The sequence below is a fragment of the Symphalangus syndactylus genome, chromosome 5 (genome assembly GCF_028878055.3).
Source record: "Symphalangus syndactylus isolate Jambi chromosome 5, NHGRI_mSymSyn1-v2.1_pri, whole genome shotgun sequence".
In the NCBI taxonomy this organism is placed as follows: Eukaryota; Metazoa; Chordata; class Mammalia; order Primates; family Hylobatidae; genus Symphalangus; species Symphalangus syndactylus.
The window spans coordinates 44302650-44320127 of NC_072427.2; the positions used below are offsets into that span (position 1 = coordinate 44302650).

A 17478-nucleotide genomic window follows, 5' to 3' on the forward strand; every position below is an offset into this window, starting at 1 on the left:
GTTTAATGAGAAGAGAAAATAGCTATATTCAGAAGTCTTACAGTATTGGCACTGTGACAAAGAAAAAGATTGTTGCTATATGATTGAGAGAATAAGAAATAAGTTGGATTTTGTTTTTATATTCAAAACCTCAAGAAAAATTGTTTTCGGCCAAAAATTTTATAACAGTAACTGGTCTTCTTTTTAAGTTTATGTCTAAGAAAAGCAATTTGTGGTGATCATTTCTAGTGATGAGGAAAAATACTTGTCATTATTTCGAGGTACTAATGATTATTCTGTCATAGAGAAACATTGGCAAATTAATATTTGGAATTCTTTTCACTTATGCACTGCCTTAGTACCTCATGCATATACAGAAGTTGCAAATATCCCTGTGGCCAGACCTGGACGGCGATTGTATAATGTCCGGAATCCCAATGCCAGTCATTCTGACTCTGTCTTGGTACAAATTGATGCGACTGAAGGGAATAAAGTTATTACCCTTCGCTCTCCTCTACAGGTAATACTTCAAAGTGAATTGTATCCCTTTCAGTGTATCAAGAAATATTAAATCATTTAGCTGAATATAGGAATACAGTAAAACTTCATTAGGTCAATTCTGATTATTCAGAAATAAATAGTAATTATTCAGAAATAAATAGTAAACAGAAATGGCTTCTATTTACTGTCCAGCTTGCTTTGGTAATATTTATTTTAAATGTCTATAGTTTTGTTTACTTAAAGCTCATTTTTGTTGTCTATCTTTTAAGACAAATGTAAAATCAATAAAGCTTTTTTGGTATATTCCTTTAAATATTCAGGACCGAGGATTGTTGTAATTGTAGTTAGGAAACATTCCATTCTCTTTGTATGTCACTTGGATTATATTTTTCAAGTATGTATGAAGGCATATTGGAATGATCTATCCCTCTGAAAAACATTTTAGCATCTTAATCTGTGTAAATATTTTTTCTACTTTTAAGGTTTTATCCAACATTTTTCTTTTTCTGTGTATTACTACAGGTTTCAGCATATGGTCAACAAAAGAACATTTTTTTTCCTACCTGTAACATCAGATAAAAATGAAAAGGTTTCAAACTTTGGACATTGTTATCTTATAGTTTGTTATTTGCTCCAATGCATAACAGACTGTTGTCAAGAAAAGAATTGTACTATTTTTCTCATGATTTTTTGCTATCCATTTCTGTATAGTTGTTATGTATGATGCATTGAGAAAAGATTGTCATGGAGAAAAATGGCTTAAATCTTCAGAGAATAATAAATATTTGAAAGATAATATAGACTAATACTAAACATAAGCTTATAATATATGGAGCATTTGAATATCTTAGTTTTCAACTGCCACTTAATCATTAAGTTTAATATATGTAGCACTTAAATACCCTAAAATTTTTCAATTGCCAATAGAAATATCTTCCAATATTGAGTTTGAAATTTTTTAGACCTAAAAGGATTGTTTGTGGCTCTCATTTTTTCTTTCGAACTTACATATCTTTTAAAAAACTTGTACTTTTTTTTTGTCCAACAGATCAAAAACCATTTCTCCATTGCATTTATCATCTATAAATTTGTTAAGAATGTTAAGCTATTGGAGCGCATTGGGATAGCCAGACCTGAAGAGGAGTTCCATGTTCCTTTAGATTCATATAGGTAGATAATTCTTAAATGTATTAAAGTTTAAATGTACTGAGTTGAGGATTTATATTCTGGAAAATAACTTCATAATTTATTAACTAAAGATCGGTAAAAGCCAGTTTTAAGACATAATTTAGTCTTCCATTGAGAAATACATTTATATTATTGAATTTATCAGGTGAAAATTCCTTATTGTATAGTTGATGTCAGAATTTTTCTGAGTATTTTTATTAGATTGCCTTTGTATTTGAAATGAAAATTTTTTTAAGTCGACTTGTTTACAGAATTGTTTTTTGTTTGTTCTTTTCAGAAAGTTCCTCCATAAGTTAGCTATATGATTTTGGGTGAATTTCCTAACCTTTTTTTTAGCCCTGGTTTCCTCATCTGAATATCTGTAAAAACAGGAATAATAGCACCTATCTTGTAGAGTTGTCTGGAAGATTTAATGAGATTCTTTTTTTTAAGTTCTGGATCAAAACTTTATTGTCACTGTTTCCTCTTTCTGCAGATGTCAATTGTTTATCCAGCCAGCTGGAATCTTAGAGCATCAGTACAAGGAATCTACCACTTATATTTCTTGGAAGGAAGAACTTCATAGGAGCAGGGAAGTCAGATGCATGTTGCAGTGTCCATCAGTAGAAGTCAGCTTCTTACCTCTCATAGTGAATACAGTTGCTCTGCCTGATGAATTAAGCTACATATGTACACATGGGGAAGACTGGGATGTAGCTTACATTATTCATCTTTATCCTTCTCTCACTTTGCGGAATCTTCTCCCATATTCTCTAAGATATTTACTTGAGGTATGTCTCTTGCATTTTGTTTGATTTTTATTGTTGCGCAGAGCAAATTCTGATTTTGTTTCATGGTATTTTTAAGTGAGGTCAGTGTTTTATATAGCGTATGTGTAATGTGTAATGCCTTCATAATATTAATGATAGCAAAAACTGGCATAACATTTACTATGTGCCAGGAACTGCTCTGTGTGCTTTACATGTATTAGCCTATTTACTCTTTATAATAACCTCCTGATGTAGGTACTATTATTACGCCCATTTTACACATAAGAAAACTGAGTTGAAAATGGGTTAAGTGACTGGCTCAAGGTTCCATAGCTAGGAAGTGGTGGAGCTGGGATTTGAACCTAGGCAGTTTGGCTTTTTGATCCCTGCCTCTTTACTGCATCTTCCTTAAATTAAGAAGCATGATCGTCTGTTTATTAATTAAGTAAAATTCCATTAACTAAAAGATAGGAAAAAATGGGAAAATATTTCATCTTAAAGTTTTTATTTTAAAGTCAATATTGTGATTATTTCTTCAAGGTTCTATTGAAAATAAACCTTGGAAAATAAAAAAATAATTACTGTCTGTCTTTTTTTTATTATTATACTTGAAGTTTTAGGGTACATGTGCACAATGTGCAGGTTTGTTACATATGTATCCATGTGCCATGTTGTTGTGCTGCACCCATTAACTCGTCATTTAGCATTAGGTATATCTCCTAATGCTGTCCCTCCCCCCTCCCCCCACCCCACAACAGTCCCCGGAGTGTGATCTTCCCCTTCCTGTGTCCATGTGTTCTCATTGTTCAGTTCCCACCTGTGAGTGAGCACATGGCGGTGTTTGGTTTTTTGTGCTTGTGATAGTTTGCTGAGAATGATGGTTTCCAGTTTCATCCATGTCCCTACAAAGGACATGAATTCATCATTTTTCATGGCTGCATAGTATTCCATGGTGTATATGTGCCACATTTTCTTAATCCAGTCTATCATTGTTGGACATTTGGGTTGGTTCCAAGTCTTTGCTATTGTGAATAGTGCCACAGTAAACATACGTGTGTATGTGTCTTTATAGCAGCATGATTTATAGTCCTTTGGGTATATACCCAGTAATGGGATGGCTGGGTCAAATGGTATTTCTAGTTCTAGATCCCTGAGGAATCGCCACACTGACTTCCACAATGGTTGAACTAGTTTACAGTCCCACCAACAGTGTAAAAGTGTTCCTGTTTCTCCACATCCTCTCCAGCACCTGTTGTTTCCTGAATTTTTAATGATCGCCATTCTAACTGATGTGAGATGGTATCTCACTGTGGTTTTGATTTGCATTTCTCTGATGGCCAGTGATGATGAGCATTTTTTCATGTGTTTTTTGGCTGCATAAATGCCTTCTTTTGAGAAGTGTCCTTTCATGTCCTTTGCCCACTTTTTGATGGGGTTGTTTGTTTTTTTCTTGTAAATTTGTTTGAGTTCATTGTAGATTCTGGATATTAGCCTTTTGTCAGATGAGTAGGTTGTGAAAATTTTCTCCCACTCTGTAGGTTGCCTGTTTACTCTGATGGTAGTTTCTTTTGCTGTGCAGAAGCTGTTTAGTTTAATTAGATCCCATTTGTCAATTTTGGCTTTTGTTGCCATTGCTTTTGGTGTTTTAGACATGAAGTCCTTGCCCACGCCTATGTCCTGAATGGTATTGCCTAGGTTTTCTTGTAGGATTTTAATGGTTTTAGGTCTAACATGTAGGTCTTTAATCCATCTTGAATTACTTTTTGTATAAGGTGTAAGGAAGGGATCCAGTTTCAGCTTTCTACATATGGCTAGCCAGTTTTCCCAGCACCATTTATTAAATAGGGAATCCTTTTCCCATTGCTTGTTTTTGTCAGGTTTGTCAAAGATCAGATTGTTGTAGATATGCGGCATCATTTCTGAGGGCTCTGTTCTGTTCCATTGATCTATGTCTCTGTTGTGGTACCAGTACCATGCTGTTTTGGTTACTGTAGCCTTGTAGTATAGTTTGAAGTCAGGTGGCATGATGCCTCCAGCTTTGTTCTTTTGACATAGGATTGACTTGGCAATGCAGGCTCTTTTTTGGTTCCATATGAACTTTAAAGTAGTTTTTTCCAATTCTGTGAAGAAAGTCATTGGTAGCTTGATGGGGATGGCATTGAATCTATAAATTACCTTGGGCAGTATGGCCATTTTCACGATATTGATTCTTCCAACCCATGAGCATGGAATGTTCTTCCATTTGTTTGTATCCTCTTTTATTTCATTGAGCAGTGGTTTGTAGTTCTCCTTGAAGAGGTCCTTCACATCCCTTGTAAGTTGGATTCCTAGCTATTTTATTCTCTTGGAAGCAATTGTGAATGGGAGTTCACTCATGATTTGGCTCTCTGTTTGTCTGTGATTGGTGTACAAGAATGCTGGTGATTTTTGTACATTGATTTTGTATACTGAGATTTTGCTGAAGTTGCTTATCAGCTTAAGGAGATTTTGGGCTGAGACAATGGGGTTTTCTAGATATACAATCATGTCATCTGCAAACAGGGACAATTTGACTTCCTCTTTTCCTAATTGAATATCCTTTATTTCCTTCTCCTGTCTGATTGCCCTGGCCAGAACTTCCAACACTATGTTGAATTGGAGTGGTGAGAGAGGGCATCCCTGTCTTGTGCCAGCTTTCAAAGGGAATACTTCCAGTTTTTGCCCATTCAGTGTGATATTGGCTATGGGTTTGTCATAGATAGCTCTTATTATTTTGAGATGCGTCTCCTCAATACCTAATTTATTGAGAGTTTTTAGCATGAAGGGTTGTTGAATTTTGTCAAAGGCCTTAAGAAGTAATAAAGATTTTCTAGTCAGAGTAACTTTTTACTCTGATGAGTAAATAAGAACAATTTTCTTATTCCATTCATGTGGGAACCATTAGGCATGGTCTATAATTAGAGGATAAAACTGAAGGCCAGGCAGTTAAGTGGCTCATTTAATGACATAGCTCTAATGGACAACAGCCAGGCTTCCTGAATCTAGTCTTTGATTCTTGATATAGACCTGATTTTTTCACAAAACTGATGGCTGTTAGCCTCCTGATGGCCAAAGTCAGTTTCTGCCTATGGCTATGGTGTAGTGTTTTCTTTTTAGTCCTTAGTGAGTACTGGACATTTGTAATATGTAAGCATGGTACTTCACAGAAGACTTAGCAGTTTACCTGCATCTGGTAGGTTATTTAGCATTTGTGAAAAATATGAATTTTGTTATTTCGGAGGTTTTAAAAAGTTACTAAGCAAATTTTTGTTTGTTTTTAGGGAACAGCAGAAACTCATGAGCTGGCAGAAGGCAGTACTGCTGATGTTCTGCATTCGCGAATCAGTGGTGAAATAATGGAATTAGTCCTGGTGAAATACCAGGGCAAAAACTGGAATGGACATTTCCGCATACGTGATACACTTCCAGAATTCTTTCCTGTGTGTTTTTCTTCTGACTCCACAGAAGTGACGACAGTCGACCTGTCAGTCCACGTCAGGAGAATTGGCAGCCGGATGGTGCTGTCTGTCTTTAGTCCCTATTGGCTAATCAACAAGACTACCCGGGTTCTCCAGTATCGTTCAGAAGATATTCATGTGAAACATCCAGCTGATTTCAGGGATATTATTTTATTCTCTTTCAAGAAGAAGAACATTTTTACTAAAAATAAGGTGTGGTTTTGTTCACATAATAAGTTAAAGCAGATAAATTCCTAATCTGGAAACTTGGGAGTCATTTGTCTTTCCTAAAACCATGCTAACCTATTTGCTAAATGCCATTGGTATGAATTAGGTTCAAGGAGACTTAAGCATAATCAAGTGGGATGTTAGGAACCAATAAGTTTCCTGAGACTGAGTTGCCCTTTTCTCCAGTGCCTATAGAGTTACCTGTGTTCTTGAAGTAGTACTAGTAGTAGTAGTAGTAGTAGTAGTAGTATAGTAGATAGAATAGCTTGAATTTACATACTTTACCAGTGATGAAATGGCATTTCTAAAGATGTAACCATTGAATTTGGCATATATTAGTTGAACCTTCCTATATGTGAAGCTCTCAGGCAGGCCTTTGGGAGAGAAACCTAATGCCTAAGCCTCCTCCTTTATGCTCTGGTCCCTTCTTTCCTCTTCAGGCTCACGTTTTGATATCCCTCACCACACACTTCCCCAAGGACTCACCTCTAGGCTTTTCTATTTGCTGCACCCTTTGCCTACAATGCCTCTTCCCCTGTTTTTTTTTCTGTCTTCCTCATCATTCCTGATTATCTGCTGTTCATCCTTTGGCATTCTGCTCAAGCTTGATATGTATGAAGATTTTCTAACCATTTAAAATGGGTCTAGACATCCCATCCGTGTTCGTACAGGAGTAGTGTTTCTCAAATTGCAGTGTACATTATTAGAATCACCTAAAGGTGTTTTTTTTTTTTTTTTTTTTTTTGAGACGGAGTTTTTGCCAGGCTGGGTGGCTCATGCCTGTAATCCCAGCCAGCACTTTGGGAGGCTGTGGCTGGTGGATCACCTGAGGTCAGGAGTTCGAGACCAGGCTGGCCAACCTGGTGAAACCCCGTCTGTACTAAAAATACAAAAATTAGCTGGGCGTGGTGGCAGATGCCTGTAATCCCAGCTACTCGGGCGGCTGAGGCAGGAGAATCACTTGAACCCGGGAGGCAGAGGTTGCAGTCAGCTGAGATCATGCCATTGCACTTCAGCCTGGGTGATAGAGTGAGACCCCATCTCAAAAGAAAGAAACGTAGTTTTGTTCTTGTTGCCCAGGCTGGAGTGCAATGGCATGATCTTGGTTCACTGCAACCTCCACCTCCTGGGTTCAAGCGATTCTCCTGCCTCAACCTCCCAAGTAGCTAGGATTACAGGTGCCTGCCACCATACCCTGCTAATTTTTGTATTTTTAGTAGAGATGGGATTTCACCATATTGGCAATCTGGTCTCGAACTCCTGACCTCAGGTAATCTGCCCGCCTCGGCCTCTCAAAATGCTGGGATTACAGGTGTGAGCCACCACGCCTGGCACCTGAAGGGTTTTAAGCACTGATTGCTGGGTCCTGTCTGTAGAGTTTGATTCAGTAGGTCTGGGTATGGTTTTAGAATTTGCATTTCCAACAGGTGATGCTTTGGGAACTCCACTCTCTTTGAGTGTTGATTAACACATGGTATTGTAATTGCTTGTTTATGTGTCTGACCTCTAGTTGTCCTCAAGTTTTTTACAAACTAATTGGGTGGGTGAAGGTGAGATTAATTTATGGGCACAATTTGATCTCTTCTATAAAACTTTATCTAAATCCCAGAACCAGAAGTAAACTGTTTATCCTCTCACCTTGATAGCATTTTTTGCCTCTTGTATGACTCTTACCCCGTTGAGTCTTGTATCATAATTTTTTGTATGTATTTCCTAATCTCTCTTTCTACTTGGAAGCTCATTGAAGACAGGAACTGTGTCCTGTTGTCTTCCATTCTGCCTATCACAATGTCTTTAATGTAGTGTCTGCTGAGTAATGTTAAAGACATAAATTCTCTATATGCTAAGACTTTAAAAATTTGTTAGCTCTGTATCATAAGTCTATCCCTGGAAAACATCATTTTGCATTATAATTCTTTTTAAAAAACAATATAGAATCTCATTGGTATCTAGGTTTACTATACTCATTGCATAGGTTTACTATACTCATTGCAAAGTCAGAACTTTCTCAGAAAGTTTTTGTTTTATTGTTCCCTAGAGTTTTTGTGTTTCTGTTGCCTGTTTGCAATATGGCTTTGATTATATTTTTCTGTGTCCCACGGTACTAAAGAAATTTCTAGTAGTCCAGCAACTTTCTCTCAAATAAAATTATTATAGTGTTTTAGATTTCTTATATGACGATATGTGCTCTCTGTTATAGGTACAATTAAAAATTTCAACTAGTGCCTGGTCCAGTAGTTTCTCATTGGATACAGTGGGAAGTTATGGGTGTGTGAAGTGTCCTGCCAACAATATGGAGTACCTGGTAATATTCTGCTTCCTTATTTACCTTTGATTCCATTCACCTTTGCTACAGTTCAACAAACAAGTTGGCTCCTAAAGTGTACCGAAATTTGAATTTAAAGTGATAATGTGGAGGGCTGTTATCACTACAAATTTTTGTGGTCACTGATACCAGAGCAAAACCTGAATTTGTCTAAGTTTAAGACAGTGAGTTTAATCCATCCAAGTGAGCAACTTGGTAAATATTCACAGTATGCTAGAATCCTTATTCTGTGCCACCCCTTGCCAGACATTTCTTAAATCTTAAATTTGACTAGTATGAAAATTTGAATAATCTGATGCCAATTAACCTATTACTACTTCAAAATTTTTAGTTTACTAATAACAGATAACAAAAACCTGTACACTAATTATAAAGCAATTTATGTTTGGAATTTTAAGAAGTAAAGAATGCTAGACATATTAAATCTGTCATTGCAAGTCATTAGTTAAATTACTAATTGATATTTCTTGAATTGTTTCTGATGGAGCCAAACTAAGGAACTACAATTTTTTTTTCTTAGAAGATAATCTGTTGCAGAATGTAACTTATGCTTTATTTAAGAATTATTATTTTAAAATATTTTAAGAAGTTTGTGTGTGAATGAGGGGATGTATGTATATTTCAAAGACATTGAATAAACTGGAAAATAAGCTTTTTTCCTTTCCACAGGTTGGTGTTAGCATCAAAATGAGCAGTTTCAACCTTTCACGAATAGTTACCCTGACTCCCTTTTGTACCATTGCAAACAAGTCATCATTAGAACTAGAAGTTGGAGAGATTGCATCTGATGGCTCAATGCCAACTAATAAATGGAACTATATTGCTTCTTCAGAGGTAACATTTTTCTTTGTTACAACTGATTCCTAAAATATACAAATAAATATTGACATCTAAATAAGAATTGTATATACCTCTTTTTCAGACTCCATCATATTTATATGTTGAAATATGACAGCCAGCTTTGAAAGATTTTTTTATACTATATTTTTAAAAAAAGAAGAAAAGTTTTGATAATACACTAGCCCAGTCTAGATCATTAATAGTCTTTTTTCTAATTCTTCCTATATGTGTAGAACATAGCTATGTACTGTAAAAAGTACATAGAGAGTATGTACTATATGGTGTCTCCATAGTCAAGATAATGTCTCTATATTCAAGAAGCTATTATCTTAAAAGAGTCATAAAAGTCAGCATGCGGAGAGATAGATAGCACATGCTAGGTTATAGGTGGTTACAGAATTTCTGAATAGGTGAGCTGGAAATTTCTTTGAAAATTAGCTAAAATTCCACCCTCTCACTGAGTTTCAGACTTTTCCAAGATTGATAAAGTCATTGGTAGTTGAAATCATGGTGTTATAGATCAAAAGATAAAAGTTTCACAGAAGAGGTGGGATTTGAACTAAGCTCTTCATGCTCAGTAAGATTCGAGGAGGTGAAGCAAATGGGGGAATGTGTGCCAGAAGAGGACAGGTGCAAAGATAAACACTAGTGCTTGATCTTGACTGAGTTTTCAACCAAACCAGCTGACTGTCAGGATAGTTGAACGTCACTTTCTACTGTTTAAAGAAAGATTCTAAAGTTACTTAAAAAATATTTAGCAAAAGACTCACAAAGGAAGGATTCCAATTACAATACAAACAAAGTTAGAGCTCTAAGAGCTGGTCTGTTCAAGGCACTTAGAATGATCTCCATAAACTCAGCAACAAATAAGTGCTTATTTTTTTAATCTATATGTGGGTTTGATTATAGTAGTATTTTTTATTCAGAAATAGAATTTACCGCCTGTAATCCCAGCACTTTGGGAGGCCGAGGCGGGCGGATCACAAGGTCAGGAGATCGAGACCATCCTGGCTAACACGGTGAAACCCCGTCTCTACTAAAAATACAAAAAAATTAGCCGGGCATGTTGGCGGGCGCCTGTAGTCCCAGCTACTCGGGAGGCTGAGGCAGGAGAATGGCGTGAACCCGGGAGGCGGAGCTTGCAGTGAGCCGAGATCGCGCCACTGCACTCCAGCCTGGGCGACAGAGCAAGACTCCGTCTCAAAAAAAAAAAAAAAAAAAAAAAAAGAAAAGAAATAGAATTTACCTAGTATTCTATAACAGAAGGACATTTTGTATTAGGAATGAAATATTCAGTTTTATAAATAAAACTGAGGCTCAAAGAAGTAAGTATATGGTCTGATTAATATCAAACAGCTAGGAGGATGGTGTCAGAACTTCCAGCAAGGTGTTCTCTCCTCTGCCTTCAATTGTCTTTCTGGTTTATCTATGATTAAGATACTCTGTGAAAAAATTCATCATGTTTTAATGAATTAAAATGGGTATACACAAAAGCAAATGATATTTTAAATTTTATAATTTTTAAATAATTAAAATGAATTTTATAATTCTTAATCAACAGGCTCTTCAGTTTCTCATATTGCAGTTATACCATAAATACATACAGACTAATATATCTGTATTCTCCTGATGTGATTTCTTTGGTTTCATGGTCATTATATTGTCAGTAATCTTACTATGAGATGTGGAGGACATATTTTTAGAAACTTCATAATACTTTAATCAAGATCAGAATCAGAATTGAAAATTTAATTAGGTAATGTCTTATTTATTATATAACTGTATTGTCTTAAGACCGTTAATAACTTCTATATTTTTAGTGCCTTCCATTTTGGCCTGAAAATTTGTCAGGCAAACTTTGTGTGAGAGTGGTGGGCTGTGAAGGATCTTCCAAACCATTCTTTTATAACCGACAGGATAATGGCACTTTATTGAGCTTAGAAGATCTGGTAAGTTTTCATATTTTATTTTATTTTTATTTTTATTTATTTTTTAATTATACGTTAAGTTCTAGGGTATGTGTGCACAACGTGCAGGTTTGTTACATGTGTATACATGTGCCATGTTGGTGTGCTGCACCCATTAACTCGTCATTTACATCAGGTATATCTCTTAATGCTATCCCTCCCCTCTCCCCACACCCCACAACAGGCGCTGGTGTGTGATGTTCCCCTTCCTGTGTCCAAGTGTTCTCATTGTTCAATTCCCACCTATGAGTGAGAACATGCAGTGTTTGGTTTTTTGTCCTTGTGATAGTCTGCTGAGAATGATGGTTTCCAGTGGCACTATTCACAATAGCAAAGACTTGGAACCAATCCAAATGTCCAACAATGATAGACTGGATTAAGAAAATGTGGCACATATACACCATGGAATACTATGCAGCCATAAAAAATGATGAGTTCATGTCCTTTGTAGGGACATAGATGAAGTTTTCATATTTTAAAATAAAATGTCTTTGATTTTTAAAACTTGCTTTGAGATATTTCAGTAAACCATGCTATCAAAATTTACTGGTAATTATTTGAAGGTGCTGCTATATCAATATGTAATACCAGCATATATTTATAACAGATCAGAGCCAGTTTGCTTTTTAGTAAGAACTTAAGAAAACAGGCCGGGTGCGGAGGCTCATGCCTGTAATCCCAGCACTTTGGGAGGCTGAGGCGGGCGGATCACGAGGTCAGGAGTTCGACACCAGCCTGGCCAATATGGTGAAACCCTATCTCTATTAAAAAGTACAACAACTAGCTGGGCTTGGTGGCACATGCCTGTAATCCCAGCTATTCGGAAGGCTAGGGCAGGAGAATTGGTTGAACCTGGGAGACAGAGGTTGCAGTGACCCGAGATGGCGCCACCGTACTCCAGCCTGGGTGACAGCAAGACTCTGTCTCGAAAAAAAAAACCAAAGCTTTTGTGTTTTACGTAATATTGAAATTCCATATGTAAGTGTAGATTAAACCAGTACATCAAACATACTTTTTTTTCTACAATAGAGTGGGGGTATCTTGGTGGATGTAAACACTGCCGAACATTCAACTGTCATAACTTTTTCTGATTACCATGAGGGATCTGCACCTGCCTTAATAATGAACCATACACCATGGGACATCCTCACATACAAACAGAGGTATGAGAAAAAAGGTTTAATGGGAAATACTTTTATTGGTTCACAGTAACTAATGGGAAACACTTTGGTTTCATATTCAAAATGTTTTTAGATTTTAGAAAGGTGATATGGAACACATGGTGTTTATGTCTAATACCCTTACATGTTTTGAGATAACACTCTGTAAACACATTAATATTTCTGCAGCAAAACTGATGAATATTCACATCAAATGGGATAAATAGAAATTATTAATAGTTTCATATCAATTCAGGTCAGGTTTTGCCGCCAAATGAGTTTTGACACCAACTTTCCAGAAAAATCTTTGGGCTTTTAGAGCTTTTTAAATTTCATAATGGCAGATAAGGGAGTGAACCTGTTTGAGTATTCCCTTTCCTGGTAATCTGGTAACTCTCAGTGAACCTTTTCCTATAAATCTGTGTTTAGTTTTTTTGGGTAGGGATACTAGAAGGTTAAATGGGAAGACAATGACTAGATAGTGGTGTTGAATGTATATCATTGGCTGATAGGAATTTCATTGTTCTTGCCTTTGCTGTCATTTGTTTTGGATGGTGTCATTATTTAATGGTAGAGAATTTAAGCCCTTAAAATATCGAATAATTTTATTTATAAAATTATATATATTTATATTAACATATGTATATATGTGTATATATATTCATGCATATAATGTATATATGTGTATATATGTTCATGCATATAATGTATATATGTGTATATATATTCATGCATATAATGTATATATGTGTATGCATATAAATGTATGTATATACGTAAATTTCTTAAAGATTTCCCTAGTCTTAACTCTAATGGAGTGAATCCAGTGAGAGACTTAAAAGTACAGATTAGGATTAAAACCTAGTTGGATTACTTTTTTTCTCCCAGTTCTCTGGAATATTTTTTGCATTAAATGGACAAATACTTCTTAAACTGTAATAATCAATTTTAAAATCTCCTGGGAGTCTTGTTAAGATGCAGATTTTGACTCAGTAGGTTTTGGATGGGGCCCAGGACTTTGCCTTTCCTGCAGGACCCCAGGTAATACTTATTCTGCTTGTTTACAGATCATACTTTGTGTAGTAACAGTGTGAACATAATTTTTTTGTTGCTGTGACCCATAATATATCTTAAGTATTGTATTTGATTAAAAAGCTTAGCTGGTCACAGTAATGCATACCTATAGTCACAGCTACTTGAGAGGCTTGGGTAGGAGCATCTCATGAGCCCAGGAGTTTGAGGCTGTAGTGCAATATGATCTTTCCTGTGAGTGAACACTGCATTCCAGCCTGGGAAACAGGGAGACCCTGTCTCTAAAAAATATGTTTAAATTTAAGCGCTGAATAGAAGTTCTTCTGCTACTAAAGATATTTACTCTTCACAGCCATTTCTACAGGTGGACTCTGATCTGGCAATCTGTTTACCCTAATGAATTTCATTGATATGATTCCACTTGGATCAATTCCGAGTGCATTGAAGCTTCAGAAAGGGCAATATTCTGTTTCCCCAAGCTTGAAAACCATTAGTTTATTAGATATTTTAGAGTACTTGTTTTTAGGTAGAGTTGTGTTTTATTAACCGAAGCAATTTCGTAGGACTTTTGTGCTAATCCCGTCCTCAGTAAACTAAAGGTTTGGGTTTCCTATCTCCAAGATATTCTGATTTTCTCTCTGTTCATTGTCTTTTAGTGGGTCACCAGAAGAAATGGTCTTGCTGCCAAGACAGGCTCGACTTTTTGCCTGGGCAGATCCTACTGGTACCAGAAAACTTACATGGACATATGCAGCAAATGTTGGGGAACATGATCTGTTAAAGGTATCATTTGGTGTGAATGAGTGCTATATGAGTTACCTGACAGTGAAGGAAGTAGAGAAGCTATCTTCACTGACTGCTTGTCCTAACTGAACTAAAAGTGAATCGGAAGTATTTCCAGAATAAGTAGCTTTTGGACTTTAGATGGCAAATACTGTAGTTCAAACCAGTATATTGCCTTAGATCAATCAAAGTAATTTATTTACAATTTAAAAAATAGACCTGCTTTATCTTGCCTATGTAAAGCACCTTTTTAATTAATTTACCTATTTTAAAAGGAAGGAATTGTAAGACTAAGTTAAAAACAATTTTATTTTGAACATACCTATGCCACTTTTGGCTATGAGTTTTTAAAGCTTGTTTTCCTAAGCACAGCTATGTATTTTGTTAATTATTGAAGTCTGACAGTATGCAAATTATCGCATGTAAGAAATTTAGTGAAATATTTATTGAAACAATATTTAGGTAGCTGAGTTGATTAAATATGTTATTTTTTAGACTCTTAGCCTCTGAAAGGGCCCAAAGGATTCATATACCAGCCTCCCATCTGATATAGGAATTGCTCCTGCATTAGTAATGTATCATCCAGTTTCTGTATGAATATATTCCATGATGAAAGAGTTTAAATAGAGTCATTGTCCATTGTTCACTGTCCAATAATGCCAGCTGTTAAAAGGCTTTCTTGACTTTTGCTTTAAAATAGTAATTGGCCAGTAGTTACTGAATTATCCTCATTTCTTCTCTCCTCACATTTGATACTACTCAGCAACTATAGCTCCCAGTAAGTAGCATATAGATACTAGAGAGAAGGTAGCAATGACATTCTGGAGGAGGATATAAAGGTCTATGTATAGAAGCAGATCCGGGAAGAATTCTGTTAACAGCATGGTCAGGGATTTCAGTTTTTAATGTTTCTCTTCTATTTGGTGTTGGAGAATGAGGCAGTAGGAAGAGAGAGTGATTCCACCTCAGTCAGCAGATAGTCTGCCACGTATTGAAAGTTGAGCTATAAGCAAGGAAATCGTTCATGTCCTTGTCCACTCAGTTGATCAGAGAAGGGAGTTCTGCTTAGGCCCAAGTGGACATGACAGGGGAGTTCAGAGAAAATCATACATTGTTGGCAAACACTAGGTTTACCCAGATCTTTCCTCATTTAAGTATGATAAACAGAAAAAACCCCAACATGGGCTTTATGAAAAAAACACTTCATTAGAAAAAGGTAGCATTATCCTATTGATTCAGAAGGTAGTCATACCTCTGAAAAATTTTTTACTACAGGACCAGAAGAAGCATTTCAAAATGTATGCCTGGCATCCTCAACTAAGTTATAAAGACATGACAACTATGAAATAAGAGAAAGCAAGGTGAAATAAAAGATAAAGACAGCAAAATAAAGTGTAAGGGGAGAGGGGAAACTGTATTCTATGCATACTATATATTTATATCCCATTTAATCCTGAATTTTATTAGAGAAATGACAAAGATTATATCTTTTTTAAAAAGCTATCAATTGGTAGAACTCAAATCAGTGAGAAAGGAATTTCAAAACAATGAGAAAATGAAAATAAGTAAAACTTTGCTGTTATAGTAAAAGAAAGAAACCTAAGAAAGTATATAATAAATGACAGATATATTTTATTGAGGACATATCATATATTAATGCTTTTTATATATTATCACTAATTCTTATGATAGGAACTTTGAACTGCTAGTTGGAATTCAAAATCAGATCTGTCTGACTTCAAAGTCTGTGAACTTTTTCTACTAGACCATGCTTCCCATCAGTTATGTCAGTAAATGAAAATGGTTTAAATTCTATTAAAAGATAAAAACATTCAGATTAAATTAAAAAATAAGATTTAACTGTAAGTTGTTTACAAGAGTTCTGTTTCAGCCAAGCTAACAGAGAATAATAACCATGAAGATAGATGGTAAAGATTTAACAAGCAAATGGAAGCAAAAAGAAAGTAAATTTGTTGATTTTAATTTCTTTCTTTTTAAAAATTCATACATAATAGTTGTACATTTTGGGGGGTACATGTGATATTTTGATATATACTTAAAATGTGCAACAATCAAATTGGAGTAATTGGCGTATCTATCACCTGAAACATTTCTCTTTATGTTGGGAACATTCCAAATCTTCTAGCTATTTTGAGCTATAGAATACATTATTGTTAACTATAGTAACCCTACTATACTAGCTAACACAAGATCTTACTCCATCTGACTATATTTTTGTACCCATTAACCAACTTCTCTTGTTCCCTCCCATCCCCTTCTCATCCTTTGGTAACCAACATCTACTCTCTATAAAATACACTTTTTTTTTTTTTTTTTTTTTTAGCTCCCACATATGAGTGAGAACATGTGTTATTTGTCTTTCTGTACCTGACTGGCTTCACTTAACATAATGACCTCCAGTCCTATCCATATTGCTGCAAATGACAGGATTTCAGTCATTTTTATTACTGAATAATATTCCATTCTGTATATGTAGCACGTTTTCTTTATCTATTCACCTATTGATGGACATTTACGTTGGTTCCACATCTTAGCTATTGTGAATAGTGTTGCAATAAATATGGGACTGCAGGTACGCCTTCAGTATTCTGATTTCCTTTCATTCGGATATATACCAAGCAGTGGAATTGCGGATTATAGTTCTATTTTTAGTTTTTTGAGGAAACTCCATACTGTTTTCCATGTAGCTCTACTACTTTACATTCCCATCAACACTGTACAAGTGTTTCCCTATCTCTACTTCCATGCCAGCATCTCTCTTTTTTTTTTTTTAATTAAAGCCTCTAACTGGGGTGAGATAATCTCATTGTGGTTTTGACTTGCATTTCCCTGGTGTTTAGTGATGTTGAACATTTCTTCATATACATGTTTGCCATTGTATATCTTCTTTTGAGATATGCCTATTCAGATCTTTTGCCCGTTTTTAAATCAGATTTTTTTTTTTAAGGAGTTCAAAACACTCCACCAAGCTTGTGGAGTGTTTTGAGTTCCTTATATTTTCTGGTTATTAATCTCTTATTAGACAGATAGTTTGCAAATAATTTCTCTCTTTCGGTATGTTGTCTCTACTTTGTTGATTGTTTCCTTTGCTGTGCAGCCTTTTAGCTTAATGTAATCCTATATGTTTGTTTTCACTTGTGTTGATTGTGCTTTTGAGGTCTTATCCAGAAAGTCTTTGCCTAGACCAATGTCCCAAAGCATTTCCCCAATGTTTTCTTTAAATAGTTC

General features: G+C 35.6%; 1 protein-coding gene across 6 annotated transcripts in view; it reads left to right on the forward strand.

Moving 5' to 3' along the window:
* VPS13C (vacuolar protein sorting 13 homolog C) overlaps positions 1–17478 on the forward strand; it is a 194336-nt gene that overhangs the window by 131002 nt on the left and 45856 nt on the right. For all 6 annotated transcript variants that reach the window (XM_055278275.2, XM_055278276.2, XM_055278278.2 and 3 more), the window contains 9 exons: positions 339–499; positions 1529–1650; positions 2144–2438; positions 5717–6106; positions 8322–8426; positions 9117–9281; positions 11108–11236; positions 12284–12417; positions 14103–14229. In XM_055278275.2, coding sequence (XP_055134250.2) covers positions 339–499; positions 1529–1650; positions 2144–2438; positions 5717–6106; positions 8322–8426; positions 9117–9281; positions 11108–11236; positions 12284–12417; positions 14103–14229 — 1628 coding nt within the window. The remainder of the gene's footprint in view (positions 1–338; positions 500–1528; positions 1651–2143; positions 2439–5716; positions 6107–8321; positions 8427–9116; positions 9282–11107; positions 11237–12283; positions 12418–14102; positions 14230–17478) is intronic.